Raw genomic sequence first — 13,889 nt, 5'->3', positions numbered from 1 at the left:
GGTGACTCAGTCAATTAAATGTCTGCCTTTGGCTCAGGTCATGATCCCAGGGTCCTGGGATCCAGCTCCCCATCAGTTTCCTGCTCAGCAGGGAGCCTGCTTCTCCCTCTATCTCCGCCTGCCACTCCCCCTGCTTGTGCATATTCTCTGTCAAATAAATAAATAAAATCTTAAAAATGAGGGAAGGTGGTCAAAAGCTACAAACTTCTGGTTACAAAGTTAAGTATTTATTAAATAAATTATAAAAATAAATACATCCAAGGATGTAACCTACAGCATGGTGACTATAATTAATAAATCGTATTGTATATTTTAAAGTTGATAAGAGAATAGATCTTGAATGTTCTCATTGCAAGAAAAAAAAATTTTTTTTTAAGATTTTATTTATTTATTTGACACACAGAGAGAGTAAGAGCACAAGTAGGCAGAGCAGCAGGGGCAGAGGGAGAAGCAGGGCAAGGAGCCCAATGCTGAGCAAAGAGCCCAATGCAGGGCTTGATCCCAGGACCCTGGGATCATGACCTGAGCTGAAGGCAGCCGCTTAACCGACTGAGCCACCCAGGCCCCCCACAAGAAAAAAATCTGTTAACTGTGTGTGCCAATGGGTAGTAACTAGACTTTTTGTGGCAATCATTTCACAACATATACAAATATGGAATCATTAGGTTGTATACCTAAAACTAATTATTATATGTCAATCATTAATAAAAATGAAAATAGCTTGACTACGTAAAGTTCAGTCTCACAATTTCAAAATTCTGTGCTAAAAATCCAAACTGCATAGTTCTAGCTCCAGCTTTTCCTACAGTTGCAGCTAACACCAGTAAAAGTGTAAACATTTCCCATCCTATTTGAGATATCCATTAGTTACACAGATTAGGAAATATTGCCCATCAAATCCAGGACACTGTCACTCAAGGAGATAAATTACAGATACAGGTTTTTCCCCTACTAAAGACTCTGAGATAAAACTACATATAACTTAGGGAACTGAAAATAGTTTCACAATAAGTTTTTACATTTTTAAGACTTTTGTATTGAATATTCTCTTATAATAATAAAGACAGGAATGGGTGGGTGGGGAGAAGGTAGGGATTCTAAAATGTTACATAGCAGCATTAAACATAAAAATCCTTGTAAATTTTTCACATACTCCACTCAATCCTAGCATTAGGATACAATTTATTCTAATTCTCGGAGTAGTTTATTTTTTAGCTCCCTGGAATGCTGTTATTTAAGACATACTATGAATTAAAATAATTCATTAACATTTAAAACAGAAAATAAAACGTATCTGGACTGGAAACCAACCAAGAGACAAACATTACATGCAGGGTGGCAGTCTGTTCCTCTAAATAAATCTACTCATGCAATTTTTCCTTCAGGGAATAGGGGGGAATCAGCTGGGGAATAGTCATCTGAAATACCTTTGGGAAGGTGAACAACTATTATTAAGGCTTGACACAAAATAATGTAAAATAAAGCAAAACCTTTCCCAAAATCACATAAAGAAAAGGACATGGATCTGTGAATGGCACCTGAAGCAATTTCCCATTAGCACCTTGTTGTGTGTGATGTTAGAAAGTTTGAGGGTTAAACAGATGAAAACACCTAAAGGGTCAACATTACAAGGTTAGACAAGATGGAAAGCATTTCCCATGCAAGAATGAGCAGGATAGTCAAACCTGTACTGGTCCCTTCTACTGTGGAAAGCACAAAACAAAAAGTAGAGGGTACACTATCAGATGAAGCAAACAGATGTGAAAATCAGTTTGATTTTAAGCAGCTCACTTTAAGAAGGCTCACTCTTACCCAGTATTACCATTAGCACAATCTTTTATATATTCTCCATTTTGTTATAAGATTATTTGATACACTGAATAGTTAAAAGGAAATTATCCCACCCACATTCTATGAGAAATCCTTCAGGAGAATATAAGGGAAAGGAAAAAAAAAAGAAAAAGAAAAAAAATAGCTCCTTCTAAGAACAAAGGATCCTCAGATGCCAAGGTATGGAACAGAATATACACCTGAGAGCGTAAGTAACAAGATTCTTAGCAAACACCCCAGTGGCTATGACCCAAAAGTCTCTCCAAGGCAGGCCTTACCAGCGGGAGGCTGTCCATAAGAAGTTGCATAGGCGGTCTGCCCATAGGTCGCAGTGGTCTGAGCCTGGGTATAGCTGACATCAGTGGGCTGTCCATAGGTTCCGTAACTTTGCTGCCCATATGCCTGCTCAAAGAAAATGGATGCAAGAAGTTCATATATAAACCTTATATTTTAGCCAAAAAACAGACTGACTTATTTCTAAGGCTCTAAAAACTGGAAGAACCAAAGACAAAAATACTGCTTTCTAGTAAAGATTGTAAAAAACAGACAAGTGATCACAGCATCATGAATGCCTTCTTTCCCTTACCTAATCTACTCAAATTTTTATAAACCTAACTACAAAAAAGTTCCTGAGATAATGAGGCAAACTCCCAGTTAACTATACAGGAGATTAACAAGACACTCTCAAGGGACGGGCAACAATGGAACAGGTGTATAATTGCTATAGCACTTAGTGTAGCACCGTTTTAGCAACTGGAAACAAATGTTAGGAAGACAAAACGAACCAAGAGAAGGAAAATGAAAATGGGATTAAAATCTGTTAGTTCTAAAAACCAGATTTTCAGCCTGACATAAAAATTTAAAAATTTGCACCACTTCAAAGAAAACGAACTAGAACACTGCAAGTCTCCTGAAGGTTAACATATCAAGAACTTTCTTTTGAACTTGGACATCAGTAATACTTAAAACCTGGTAAGGAATGAGGTATTCTTCCACCTATTAGCAAGATCACATTCTAGATTTGAATGACCAGTTATGTAAGATCTGCCAGAGACATCACACTTCTGTCTGTCCCAGAAAGTTTCAATGGCAGAGTTATTAGTATCCATTTTAGTCATGGACCATTTCAGAATTCGAAGTGGTCTTGAGAACACTAGGACCCTAATTTCCAAAATCTGCTGGCCTAGACTTTTAAACACAAACTCATGTACTGGAAAGGGCTCAGAAGCTCTGTAGCTAGGCAGCCATACAGAGCTGACCCTGCCATTTACTATGTGACCACTGGCAAATGACCTATCTATGCGCTGCTATTTTTTGTTTGCAAAATATCCTAAAACACCTTCTCCTGCAGAAGCACTGTAAAATTAAATTAATTTAAACATAATACAATATGTAGAAGGACCAATTACTGAGCAAGGCACTTAACTTGAGAGATGATACTAGAAAGGTGTGGAGAGCTAGCAACTCCCAGTTTGGGGATGGTGTCATTTATAATGGCACTCCCACTGTGCAAGTTTAAAACGCCTGAGTACTTTTATGATTACAAGCACATCAGTGCTTGCTTCAGTAGCACATATACAAGCACGTCATACTTTTCTATTACCCGATTTTTAAAAAAGAGCCGTACTAGCTATTGTTTTAATGGCTGACAGAAATATTTTGTTTGGGGACGTAACCACATATAAATATCTTAAAGATTACCTGGGTGGTCTGTGCATATCCTTGAGTGGGTTGGGCGGTGTATGCACTGTAGCTGTAAGAGAAATTAAATGCAAGAACTGAATATAGAACATTCAGATTCCATTACAAAATCCTCTACAACTCCAGGAGGCTTAGTATTCTAAAAACATTATAATCAATCACACCCAAAGGACTGTTATAAAAAGACTGACTTACCCCTGCTGGGCTGCCGCTTGGCTGTAGGTACTGTAATCTAGAGAAAACAAGGAGAGAAAATAATGTGAAGTCAGCAGAGACAAGGAGAAGAAAAAAAAAAAAGGGCCTGAGGAGAAATTCAGGTGGAAGAAGATAAATTCTTTCAACTGTTTATAGAGAGGAAGTACAGGCCAACACAGGTCCAAATGAGTATCTCTTCTCTCTTAACACCAAACCAAAAAAATAAGCCTAAGCCAGTTAAAGTTCAGAAAGTTTGAAATATAGTGCCAGCTAATGAGGTCAAGATCAGCTGATTTGGCAGATACTTTAAAGGTTCCCATGACCACAATTCCCTCCCGGGCCCCTTAACTGCAGGCTGTCATTTCAAATACATGATCATCATCCTAAGACTAACAGAAAACAAGATGAACCAACAGAAGTTTTACCTTCATATAAAAATGAGGCATGCCACAATATTACAATGTTTAACATCAGACTGGTTACAACAGTAGCTACATCTCCCCCAAAACTAGTTTTTCTATCACCCCCTCACTTCAGCATTTTGAAAACGAACCATAATTCCAGAGCAGGGCTGTGACATGGAATGGCAAAAAAGAAAGTCATCCCAATCCAGTATTTTAAAGGCTTTCCTGACTGTATCAGGGCTACATCTCTACAGTAAGTCAAAAGCCAAACACAACATAAATTGCAGCAGAGTTAAGGCAGAGAACAAAGCATGTAATCTTTTTGGGAGTAATTTGGTTTTAGGTAACAACATCTTTTTAAAACAATGATTTCAACTAAAAAAAAAAAAAAAAGGCCCACAACTTTACTTTTCTTCCCCTCTCTTCTCTTTCTAATCTTTCCTGTAATTTCCCTTTTCATATGAAATGTAAAACATGCACAAAAAAGGACTAAAAACTAGTCCACTGAGGTGTCTATACAAGTAGTGAAAACAAACAGAAAATAAAATGGTGACGTTTTTCACAGCACTACTGAACTAAACATACATGTATTTTAAAATTTAAGGATTTTTTGTATTTTTTTTTTAAAGATTTTATTTATTTGACAGAGAGAGATAGTGAGAGCAGGAACACAAGCAGGGGGGAGTGGAAGAGGGAGAAGCAGGCTTCCCGCTGAGCAGGGAGCCCCATGTGGGGCTCAACCCCAGGACCCTGGGATCATGACCTGAGGCGAAGGCGGACACTTAACCATATGAGCCACCCAGGCGCCCCTTTAAAAATATTTTTTAAAATTCTACTCAATCTTTGCTCTCCACAAGAAATACATACCTTATTCTATGCTAGAAGACAGTACTGCCATTAGTGCTGAACAAAAGGGTCCTTTCTTTTCCAATCGGAAAGTAGCCCCTCATTTGAAAGCAACAATGGACATCTCAGCTCTTCAGGGAGGGGTTTCTACCCCCACTCTATCCAAAGCCTGCCTCAAAGTCTACCTGGCCTGAGAGCACTGTGCTGAATCCATCTTTTGAAGTAGGCTCACCTTTCTACCACTCTACCTTAACTACTTTCCTTCCTCTGTACATCCTTAACTCAGAACCCTGATTCATCATTATCAAATCAACTGCCTAAAGGTTTTGTATAATGAACAAATTGATTTAAGACAATCTAATGGCATTTTAAGGTTAAACCTTAAGGCATTTTCAATAGCACTACAACTCTTGCTTTCTATGTACCACATAAAAAGTAAATGCAAATCACTTTTTCCATGAGGCATTTACAAAACAGACAAATGAAGCATCAAAAAATATTTCAACCTACGTTTTGCTGAGGTGTCTCATGAGAAATGATTCTAAATTGCTGACATGGAAGTTCAACTTTGCAAGAGGACTTTTACACAAGAACAGTTATGTAAAGCAGAAAACTGGCAAAGCTGATACAGAACAACAAATGATCTCAGATCCGTATGAAACCATCCCATTTAGTCCCATACTGGTGTGGTGGGCTAAAGGAGGTAGCAAATTTGTTTCCTGAAAACTTATGTTATCTACCTACAACTCACAAACATTATATGGGCTCAAAAATGTTATTTACACAATGGTTAGATTTTTTAGCAGTCAGTCATGCTTTGTTTTTTAACCCCCAAATGTGCAGCTGAAGACTTTCACTAAAAATACAGGACAGGTTGAGAAGAAGGGGCTGCAATCCAGGGGGCCTCTAAAGTGCTGGCAATGTTCTCTTTCTTGGTGGTGACTTAGAGGAGTTTGCGTTGTAATTCTTTGTTAAACTGGACATATACTCTACTTTCCTATACATAATATACACGAAGAGAAAATACATCTAACATTACCTAAAGTAGTGGCTTTTAGAAACTTTAGAGTACTCATTATCGACAGTAGAGATTTAGAGCTTCAAGCTACATCAGGAGTTAAAGTCAGTATGGGGCAATTTGTGGGAACCAAAAACTTTGCTATAATGTCAAGAGGTTAAGGGCTCAAAAAGCTCTTAAAAAGATCTAGCCTCACTCCTTCATTTTGAAGGAAAGGAAGCCAAAGTCCAGATAAGTATGTGATTTCCCAAAGTTCCTCCAGCTGGCCTACTACTGTGTGTCTATGTGTAACACAACTGTAATTCTAATATAGTACATGGAGATTTCCAATAAACAGTGAGCAAATTAAACCAAGAAACTGGCACGTCCAGCCACGCAAAAATTTCACCATACACATTTTGACTCCCCTCGCTTCAATAGGGAAGGCAGAGTAGCACTCTCCCTTCCCAAATTCAAACACTGCAAGGAAGAGGAAGGTGGAAAGGGCCCTGCGTTTCGGAAACCACTTCCCACCAGGATGTGTCTTGGACTGTGGTATTTCAGAGTCCTCACTTCTAGGGGCACTCTGAACCTTGGCACTAACCGCCGGCATTTACCTGCCTGTTTACTGATCACACAGCTCGGGAAGACTTAAACGGTCTTTAAGTTGCTGGATTCTTGACCCGTTTCAAATTAAATCTCGGAAGGACCCAGAGCTTTTCCGGTCTTCTTCCCTCGACTTCTCCCACTGCTTCTAAGGTCCGGTGTTAGGTGGCCTAAGAACACCCCCAGAGGCAAAAAAGGCCCCACCCTACCAATAACCGCAGGTTAGTGCACCAACAGGCTGCGAACTGCAAGTGCTGTTTAGGTTACAAGCTGAAACAACTGCCGTATACAAGACCACCCTGGATTATCACATTCGAGCTCCCGCCCCGGGTTTTCTTTCAAAGTCCAGCACGCGTCTCCTTTCCCTCTCTTCTAGGAAACTACGAAATAAACAAGCCTGCCGGCTTAACCTAGGCGAAGAAACTTGCGAGACGACTACTTAAGCATAATTCAAATGCCAACTCGGGCCTTTTGTTTCTCTTAGGTCAAAGAGGCCAGAATTTTCTTTCGGTAGGGATTTCTGGCCTCGCGATCCGGGTTGGTCGTTTTATACAACGGATCTCCCTCGGCGTTTGCTGAAAAACGGCCCTGGGAAGCACTTAATTGCTTTTTGGGGAGGAAAGGAGGTGGGATTAATAAGAGTAAAAACGAAGAAGCCCGGGGGTGGGGGCGCCGATGGGGGGGGGGGCGCTGAAGGGGGAAGCACATTCCGCCCAAAACCCTGTCGGGCAGAAGTTCGGTTTGGGGCTGAACCCGCCGAGAGGGCAGCTCGGCCGCACCGGACGCCCCAGCCGACCAGGCCATTACGGGGCGCCCGCTCATAGGTCGGCACCCCTCGGCTCACAAACCCGCGAGGCCGTTTTTATTTGCTGCCCCCCCCCCCCCCCCGGTTCTCGGCGAAGCAAAATCGCCCTCCGGCTTGAGCCGCCTCCCTGGAAATGGGAGGGGGTGGGGAGAGTCAGAGGAGCGGCGTTTCTGCGGCTTCTCGAGCAGCCGTCGACCCCCCCCCAACACCTCCGGCTTAGGGGTGCCGGGCTCGAGGCCTTGCCCAGCCCTCCCCCCAACCCCCACGCGGGGCCCGGGAGGCCGCAGGCCCCGCCCACGTGGCGGGCGACCGGGTGCGCGGGGCCCGACGGCCGCCACACAATGGAGACCGCGGCAGGCCCCGCGCGCTCCCGCCGCCGCTTGCACCTCGCGCGCCGGGGGCGCCGGAAGGTTCCAGAACCGGCCTTCCCGGTGGGGGGAGGGGAGAAGAGCGCGGGCCCTCGAGCTCGTCGGGCCGCGGCGGGTACCTCACACCCTTCTCGGCAGCTCCATTCAGTCGTCCCGGCCACCCCTAGAGACGACCGGCCCCAGATTTGGGCGTCCCGGCAGTAGCCGGCGCGACCGCGGTTCCACCACACTCACCCGTGGACGCCATTTTCTCTCCTTCCTTCTCGTTCTCTCAACGTCCGTCTCCCTCTCACTTTCCCTCTTGGCGCCGCACTGCGCAGGCGCGAAACCCGCAACCTCGGGCGCTACCATCGGGCCAGGCCACGGGGGTGAGGGAAGGAGGGAAGAACCACAGATTTCTCGTCCTTCCCGCCCGCAGCTCTTGTCCTAATGCTCTCTAAAGGGCGCTGGACTTGACGTGCGGGCCAAAATAGCACAGAAGGGTCTGGAGCGGCGGTGAGCGGGTACTGGTATCAAGCCGGAGAGATTCTCCGTACAAGGCTAAGCTCTTCGGAATGGTTTCGTCCGCTGGCTCTAGGGACCGTCTCTGAAGAGTCTGCCTTGGAGGGACACGGAGGCCGGCGGGAGGGCTGGGGGAAGGGACCGGGCCTAGAACAACTGCTGACTAATCGGCGGGCGGCGGGGGAGGGGGTGGCGCGGCGGCTCGGCCGGGGTCACGCGCCCGAGTGCAGGCAGAATGGGCTTGGGGCTCTCGGGCCTTGCCGGGAAGCTGGAGTCCCGATTCCCAGCCAGGGGCCCCACCCGGCATTCCGGGGGCGGGGGGCGCTCGCTGCAGTGAGTACCCCGGACACGTGGCCTGGGCCGGAGGGGGAGGGGGCGGAGGCGGGTGGGGTAGATGGGAGGCCCCGAAGGTAGAGCCCGATCCCGAGAACCCCTCCCCCCTCCCCGTAACGGTCAAGGTTGAGAAGGCCCTTTAATCTTAATCCCCCATCCAATACCCTTGTTTTTACAGAAGGGGAAACTGAGGCCCAAGGAATTTGGGTACTTTTCCTAAAGTCACAAAGCTGAGTCCGACCCACACCCTGGGACCCCCACTCTCTCTATCACTCGGAAGAATCTACCCCATCCTAGTCTTCTCATTCTGTCCTCCGAGCTTCCCAGTAAGGTAGGCAGGGCCTGATGGTGCACAGCCCCATTTTATTGATGAAGACATTGAGGCCCAGAGGGTTCCAGTTCCAGTTCTGTTTGTCTATGGGCAAGTCTTTCAGCCTTGTAGAGTGCCTATTGGCGGGTGGTTTTGAGGGTGCAAGAGGAGGCTTTCAGTGGGTGTCTTGGCTTTGGGCAAGGCTGGCATCTGTCTGCCTTCCTGGACTCAATCTAGTCTCCCCAGGTAGGTACCCAGGTCCAAGGAAGGGCAGGGCTCACCCAAATCTTTCAGTGGGACCTGGAGCCAAGCTAGAGTCTCTCAGTGAACACATATGGAGAACTTGGGGATGAGTAAGAGGAGGGCACTCCCACCTGCCCTCTGCCTAGACTTCCTGCCCAGGAAGAAAGACAGGCCAAGCTGTGCTTACTAGATAGGATAAGATCCATGAAGCAGGAGATGGGGCATTTGAACTGGGCTTCAAGGGGGTGAGTAGGAGTTTGCCTGTTGGAGAGATGGAGGGAGGGACATTGCAGGCCAAGGAGCTTTCTCCATTTTTCCGGCAGGAAACTGACAGGTGGGTTTTGATACTGAGGTTGCCCTTGGCAAGGGAGCAGATGAAACAGTCTTCCTGTCTCTCTGGGATTCTGCTTCTTGCCTCATGAAATCAGCTCACTGGGAGTCTTGACACAGGCCTGGCCACGGGTTGAGGGGGTTTTAGCAAGTCCTGTGCCTTGTGGGCCAGAGCTTGAACCAGCTAGGCTGGAGCAGCTGCTTCCATGTTGAGGCCTCCCCTGGCTGGACTAGCTGGTGGCTACCTCTACCTCCCACAGTCAGCTGGGATGGCTACAGTTTATCGAGCAGGAACTGTGGGCTGGGTCCTGCCTTCGTCCATTCCTTTTTCTCATCCTATGAGGAGAGGATTTTCATAATCCCCATTTTACAGATGAGGAAGGAGAGGCTCAGAGGATGGAAAACTTGTCCAGGGATGCACAGCAGGGAGCAGTGGAGGGGATCCTGGAAACTTTCTGTGAAAAGGGGGGCTAGGGCCAGGGGGGCTGTGCTCAAAGCTGGAGGGAGGGGGTGACTCTGTCCAGTGTCGCTTTGTATGTACTCAGAGTGTGGGATTCTTGCCCCTCCTCCAGCCCTTCTGTCTCACCTCCTTCCTAATCTGCCTGCCCATTGGCTGGCCTCACCCCCTTCGTCAAGGGCAGCCGAGTCCACCTAGAGCTCTAAGGCTGGGCCCGGTGGAGGGGAGGAGTGAGGAAGGTGGCTGGTCTGCAGCTCCAGGGAGGAGGGAGGCAGAGGAAAGCTGGAGATGGCCCTGAGTTTGCCCTGGGGTGCTGCACCCCTCTTTTTGGGAGTCCAGAGCCCCAGTTCAACTTCCCTGGCCTTGTGCCTCCCACCCCAGACTCTTCTTCAGAGCCCTTTTGGCTCAGCCCCTCCCCATCCTCACACACAGGCAGAGGGGATGGCAAGATGGCTAAGCATGTGGTTAGGATCTGAGCTCCTCTATGGGCGAGTTGCTGGGCCTGCCTCTCCAGCTTCAGTTTCTGCTTCTGTAAAATGGGGCTATCCGGAGGGTAGGTGGAAGGAGTTGGATAAAAATTGCAGTAATAACTGTTGTTATCGTTTTCCTTTACCCCTAGCACACAGCCTCAAGACCACCCTTGATACCTTCAGCCACGCTATGCGTGCCCAAGGCCCCCCCGGCCTACCGTCCCCGGCGCTGCCTCTAGCCTCCTCCGTCCTGATGCTGCTCCTGAGCAGCCTGTGGCTGGTGGGGGCTGGCCCCAGCCTTGCCCTGGCCCCGGAGCTGCTGCCTTGGCAGGGTGAGGGCTGGCCCCTTAGGCCTTGGAGGAGGCAGGAGGCTTGCTCTAGGGCCTGAGACTGGCTCTCAGGAGCGCCATGCATCCTGCACCGGTCAAGCAGGGATAGGACCCAGTGCATGGGGGAAGGTTGGCCTGGGACAGGAGCGTGCCCAGCTCATCCGCAGCCAAGCAGGGAGGGCGGAGCACCCAGGCAGAAGGGCCAGCAGAGGGGTGGGAGCCTGTAAGTAGGAATTCTATTCAGATGGCTTCCCTTTTTGGTGGCTTTCCCTTAAAATAAGAACTAAGGCTTTCAGCTTAGTATGAGAATGTCGAGGAGGTGCTGGGAGTTTAAAGGGTGACCCCCGTGGAGTGCCTGCTTCCCAGCAAACGTTAAGTGACTCATCCACAGTCGGGTTGCTCTTGGGAAGACTGACTGGTGGGCCCGGCCTGTTCTGGTTAACACAGCAGGAGAGCAGTCGCAGCATTTAGAAGCCCTTGGTCCCCTTCATGAGGAATTAAAGTGCTCGAAGTGGGCACTTTGGCTCCTGGGGAGAGGAGGCTGGCTTAGCGGGCGTCCTGCAGAGGGTAATTGCCAACCTGGGCCAGCCTTGGGGGTTAGGGCCACTAACCTGGCACATACGCTCCTTCTCTCCGCCAGCGCACCGGCTGCTGACCCATGCTCTGGGCCACACGGCCCTACCCGGCCTGCTCCTGAGCCTGCTGCTCCTGCCCACACTGGGCTGGTGGCAGGAGTGCCACCTGGGCACGCTGCGGTTCCTGCATGCCTCTGCCCTGCTCGCCCTGGCTGCCGGGCTCATGGGGGTGCTGCTGGCGGGCCTTGGGGTGTCCAGTGCAGCCGGCGGCTGCGGCTACATGCCGGTCCACCTGGCCATGCTGGCTGGGCAGGGTCACCACCCTCGCCAGCCCCAGGGGATCCTGCCGCCATGGCTCCTGCCCTGGCTGCTGCTCGCCTTGACACCACTGCTCAGCTCCGAGCCACCCTTCCTGCAGCTGTTCTGTGGCCTTCTTGCTGGCCTGGCCTGTATCCTTTGCCAGGGCTCAGGGCCCGTGTGGACCTGAGTTCCGTGGCTGGGCCCCCAGGGTGGCCGGGAGGGAAGTGGCACAGGGTGCTCAGGCCCAACAATGTTGGGAAGTGGCTCAGACGCATTCCGGGAGCATCTCCGGGTTCTCTAGCCAGGCTCCGGGCAGGGGGTGCTCAGGGCCAATGACCAGGGGGAGGTGCCAACTACCATTTAAAGGGGAGCCCAGGGGGGCCGGGGTGGCCCAAGCAGGCACCCAACCTGGCCCTCCCCAGTGGGGGTAGCATCTGAGGTACGATGTGCAGGATGAGGGGATCAGGGGAAGAGAAGTGAAAAGAGAGCCGGCCAGGCAGGAAGTACAAGGCCAGGGTGGGAGGGAGCCTGGGGCTCAGCGCTGAAAGGGGGAACACCTGTGGTGCATTAAATACAGGCTTTTGCTTCAAAGATGCTTCATGCCTGTTGGGGGAAAACGGTGCCTTTGGAGAGAACAGTGGGCGCAGGCTGACCCCCCTGTGGTGTTTTTGAGCCTGGCTGAATCCTGGCATGGGGAGTATGTCGCCCTGGCAGAGGGCAATAGGGGGGGTGTCAGTGGGCCCCAGGGTGGGCCTTGAGTCGGACCTGAGTAGTCTCACGGGGCTCTGGGGACAGAGCAGGCGGGGGGGGGGGGCGGGTGGCTGAAACCGGGGGGTGGGGGGGGAGACCGCTTTTGTGGGGAGATACACCTGGCTTCGCCTGTTACATGCTGAGTAGCTTCTGGCGGGTTCCTTTCCTGAGGGCCTCCACTTTTCCCGAGAGCTGACTAGGGTGAGGAGACACAAGGGAATGGCTGGCACACACTGGGCCCGGGGCCTGGCATGCAGTTTGGATCTCTCCCGGCGCCCCCCCGCTGGTTGGTTTTGGTTTTTCTTGACCAGCCGCCCTGCCCTGGGCAGCCAGACGCAGCCGGGGCCTTCCAGTGGCTGGAGCTGTCGGACCGGCGGCTGCAGGCACTGCAGGAGGGCGTCTTGTGCAGGGCCCTGGCTGGGTGCTGGCCGCTCAGACTCCTTCCTACCCCAGGTGGCCGGGCCGAGCTGCCTGTCACCCATCCCGCCGGAGTGAGGTGAGCGCAACATTGAAAACACTGGCCCTGCTGCAGAAGCTGTGGCGGGGGCTGGCAGTCAGGCCCCCTTCTGCTTCTGCCCCTCCAGGCCTCCCACCCCTGGACCTCCTTACATGGCCTCCCCTAGCCTCTGGTCCCGCGGTGAAGGCTCGGCCCAGCGCCCGCCAGGCCTGGAGCCTGTGCAGCCGACCTGGGAGGGCTCCTCAGAGGTGGGCCTGGCCTGGGCCGGGCCCAGCTTCCCCTCAGGGACCCCGCTGTGGGCAGCCCTGGATGAGCAGATGCTGCAGGAGGGGATCCAGGCCTCACTCCTTGACGGGCCAGCCCCGTGTTCTGAGACCCCGCTATGGCTGCCTAAGTCGTCCGTCTCCTCTCTGCGGTAAGGCGGGTGGCCCGGGGGGGGGGCGGGGGGGCGCCCTGGGGCAGGGGCTGGAGGTGGCCCTGACGTTCCCTCCCTCCGCCCCCCAGGCTGCAGCAGCTGGAGCGCATGGGCTTCCCCACAGAGCAGGCGGTGGTGGCACTGGCAGCCACAGGCCGAGTGGAGGGTGCTGTGTCGCTGCTGGTTGGCGGGGAGGTGGGCACTGAGGCCCTGGTGACGCAGGGGAGGGGTGGGCCCGCTCACCCTGAGGGTCCTGGTCCCCCCTAGCCCTGTCCGCCCGAGAGTCGCGGTGTGGTGCGGGAGAGCCCCCTCCGGCACCCCACGCTGGTACTGTTCAGAATAAAGACTAGGTCATTTTTCAACCTGGACCTCCTTGGGGGCAGCTGTTGTCTGACTCTCCTGTGCTCGCAGCAGGGGGGAGGGATGAATGAATGCGCAGTGAAGGAATGACCCATTACAGGAGAACAGCTCCTTGATGTGTGGAGACACACCTCCCCCCCCACCCTGCCCCGTGTTGTGTGTGGGCAGGGAAGGCCACCGAGGAGAGGGAAGGGGCTCCTGGCCCAGCCCAGCCGCACCCCATCTAAGCACACACTGAGACCAGGCCAGTGGGACATCAGGACATCAGACTGGGGGCCTTTATTGGCTGGAGACCTCTACCTCCAGG

At 50.9% G+C, this 13,889-nt stretch overlaps 2 protein-coding genes across 16 annotated transcripts in view; one reads left to right on the top strand and one right to left on the bottom strand.

The window, feature by feature from the left end:
• Positions 1-13,889, bottom strand: part of EWSR1 (EWS RNA binding protein 1) — a 79,553-nt gene that overhangs the window by 21,625 nt on the left and 44,039 nt on the right. For 10 of the 12 annotated variants that reach the window (XR_010407445.1, XM_064578609.1, XM_064578608.1 and 7 more), the window contains 3 exons: positions 3,727-3,763; positions 3,532-3,583; positions 2,109-2,232 (listed from right to left, as the gene is read on the bottom strand). Coding sequence is in view for 11 of the 12 variants with exons in the window: in XM_064578609.1 (XP_064434679.1) it covers positions 2,109-2,232; positions 3,532-3,583; positions 3,727-3,763 (213 nt within the window). In the remaining variant the exon portion in view is untranslated. Of the gene's footprint in view, positions 1-2,108; positions 2,233-3,531; positions 3,584-3,726; positions 3,764-7,986; positions 8,144-13,889 lie in introns of those variants that run through there. The other 2 variants (XM_045887386.2, XM_045887387.2) reach the window with 1 other exon arrangement.
• On the top strand, positions 8,358-13,604 carry RHBDD3 (rhomboid domain containing 3). Of its 4 annotated transcripts, none has more exons than XM_045887390.3 (7): positions 8,432-8,586; positions 8,765-9,142; positions 10,546-10,728; positions 11,366-11,749; positions 12,684-12,846; positions 12,935-13,222; positions 13,312-13,603. In XM_045887390.3, the coding sequence occupies exons 2-7, from the start codon at positions 8,932-8,934 to the stop codon at positions 13,487-13,489; spliced, it is 1,407 nt and encodes a 468-aa protein (XP_045743346.1). In that variant the 5' UTR covers positions 8,432-8,586; positions 8,765-8,931; the 3' UTR covers positions 13,490-13,603. The 4 variants fall into 4 exon arrangements, with proteins under 4 accessions (XP_045743347.1, XP_045743346.1, XP_045743348.1 ...); XM_045887392.3 differs by having other exon boundaries at positions 8,433-8,586; positions 8,765-8,917; positions 13,312-13,601; XM_045887391.3 differs by lacking the exon at positions 8,765-9,142 and having other exon boundaries at positions 8,358-8,586; positions 13,312-13,601.

Source organism: Mirounga angustirostris, unplaced genomic scaffold, assembly GCF_029215605.1.
Source record: "Mirounga angustirostris isolate CCGP_5_RB_7025 unplaced genomic scaffold, mMirAng1.0.hap1 SCAF_14, whole genome shotgun sequence".
Lineage (NCBI taxonomy): Eukaryota > Metazoa > Chordata > Mammalia > Carnivora > Phocidae > Mirounga > Mirounga angustirostris.
The sequence above is the reverse complement of the archived record's forward strand: the minus strand, read 5'-3'. Positions and strand labels throughout refer to the sequence as shown.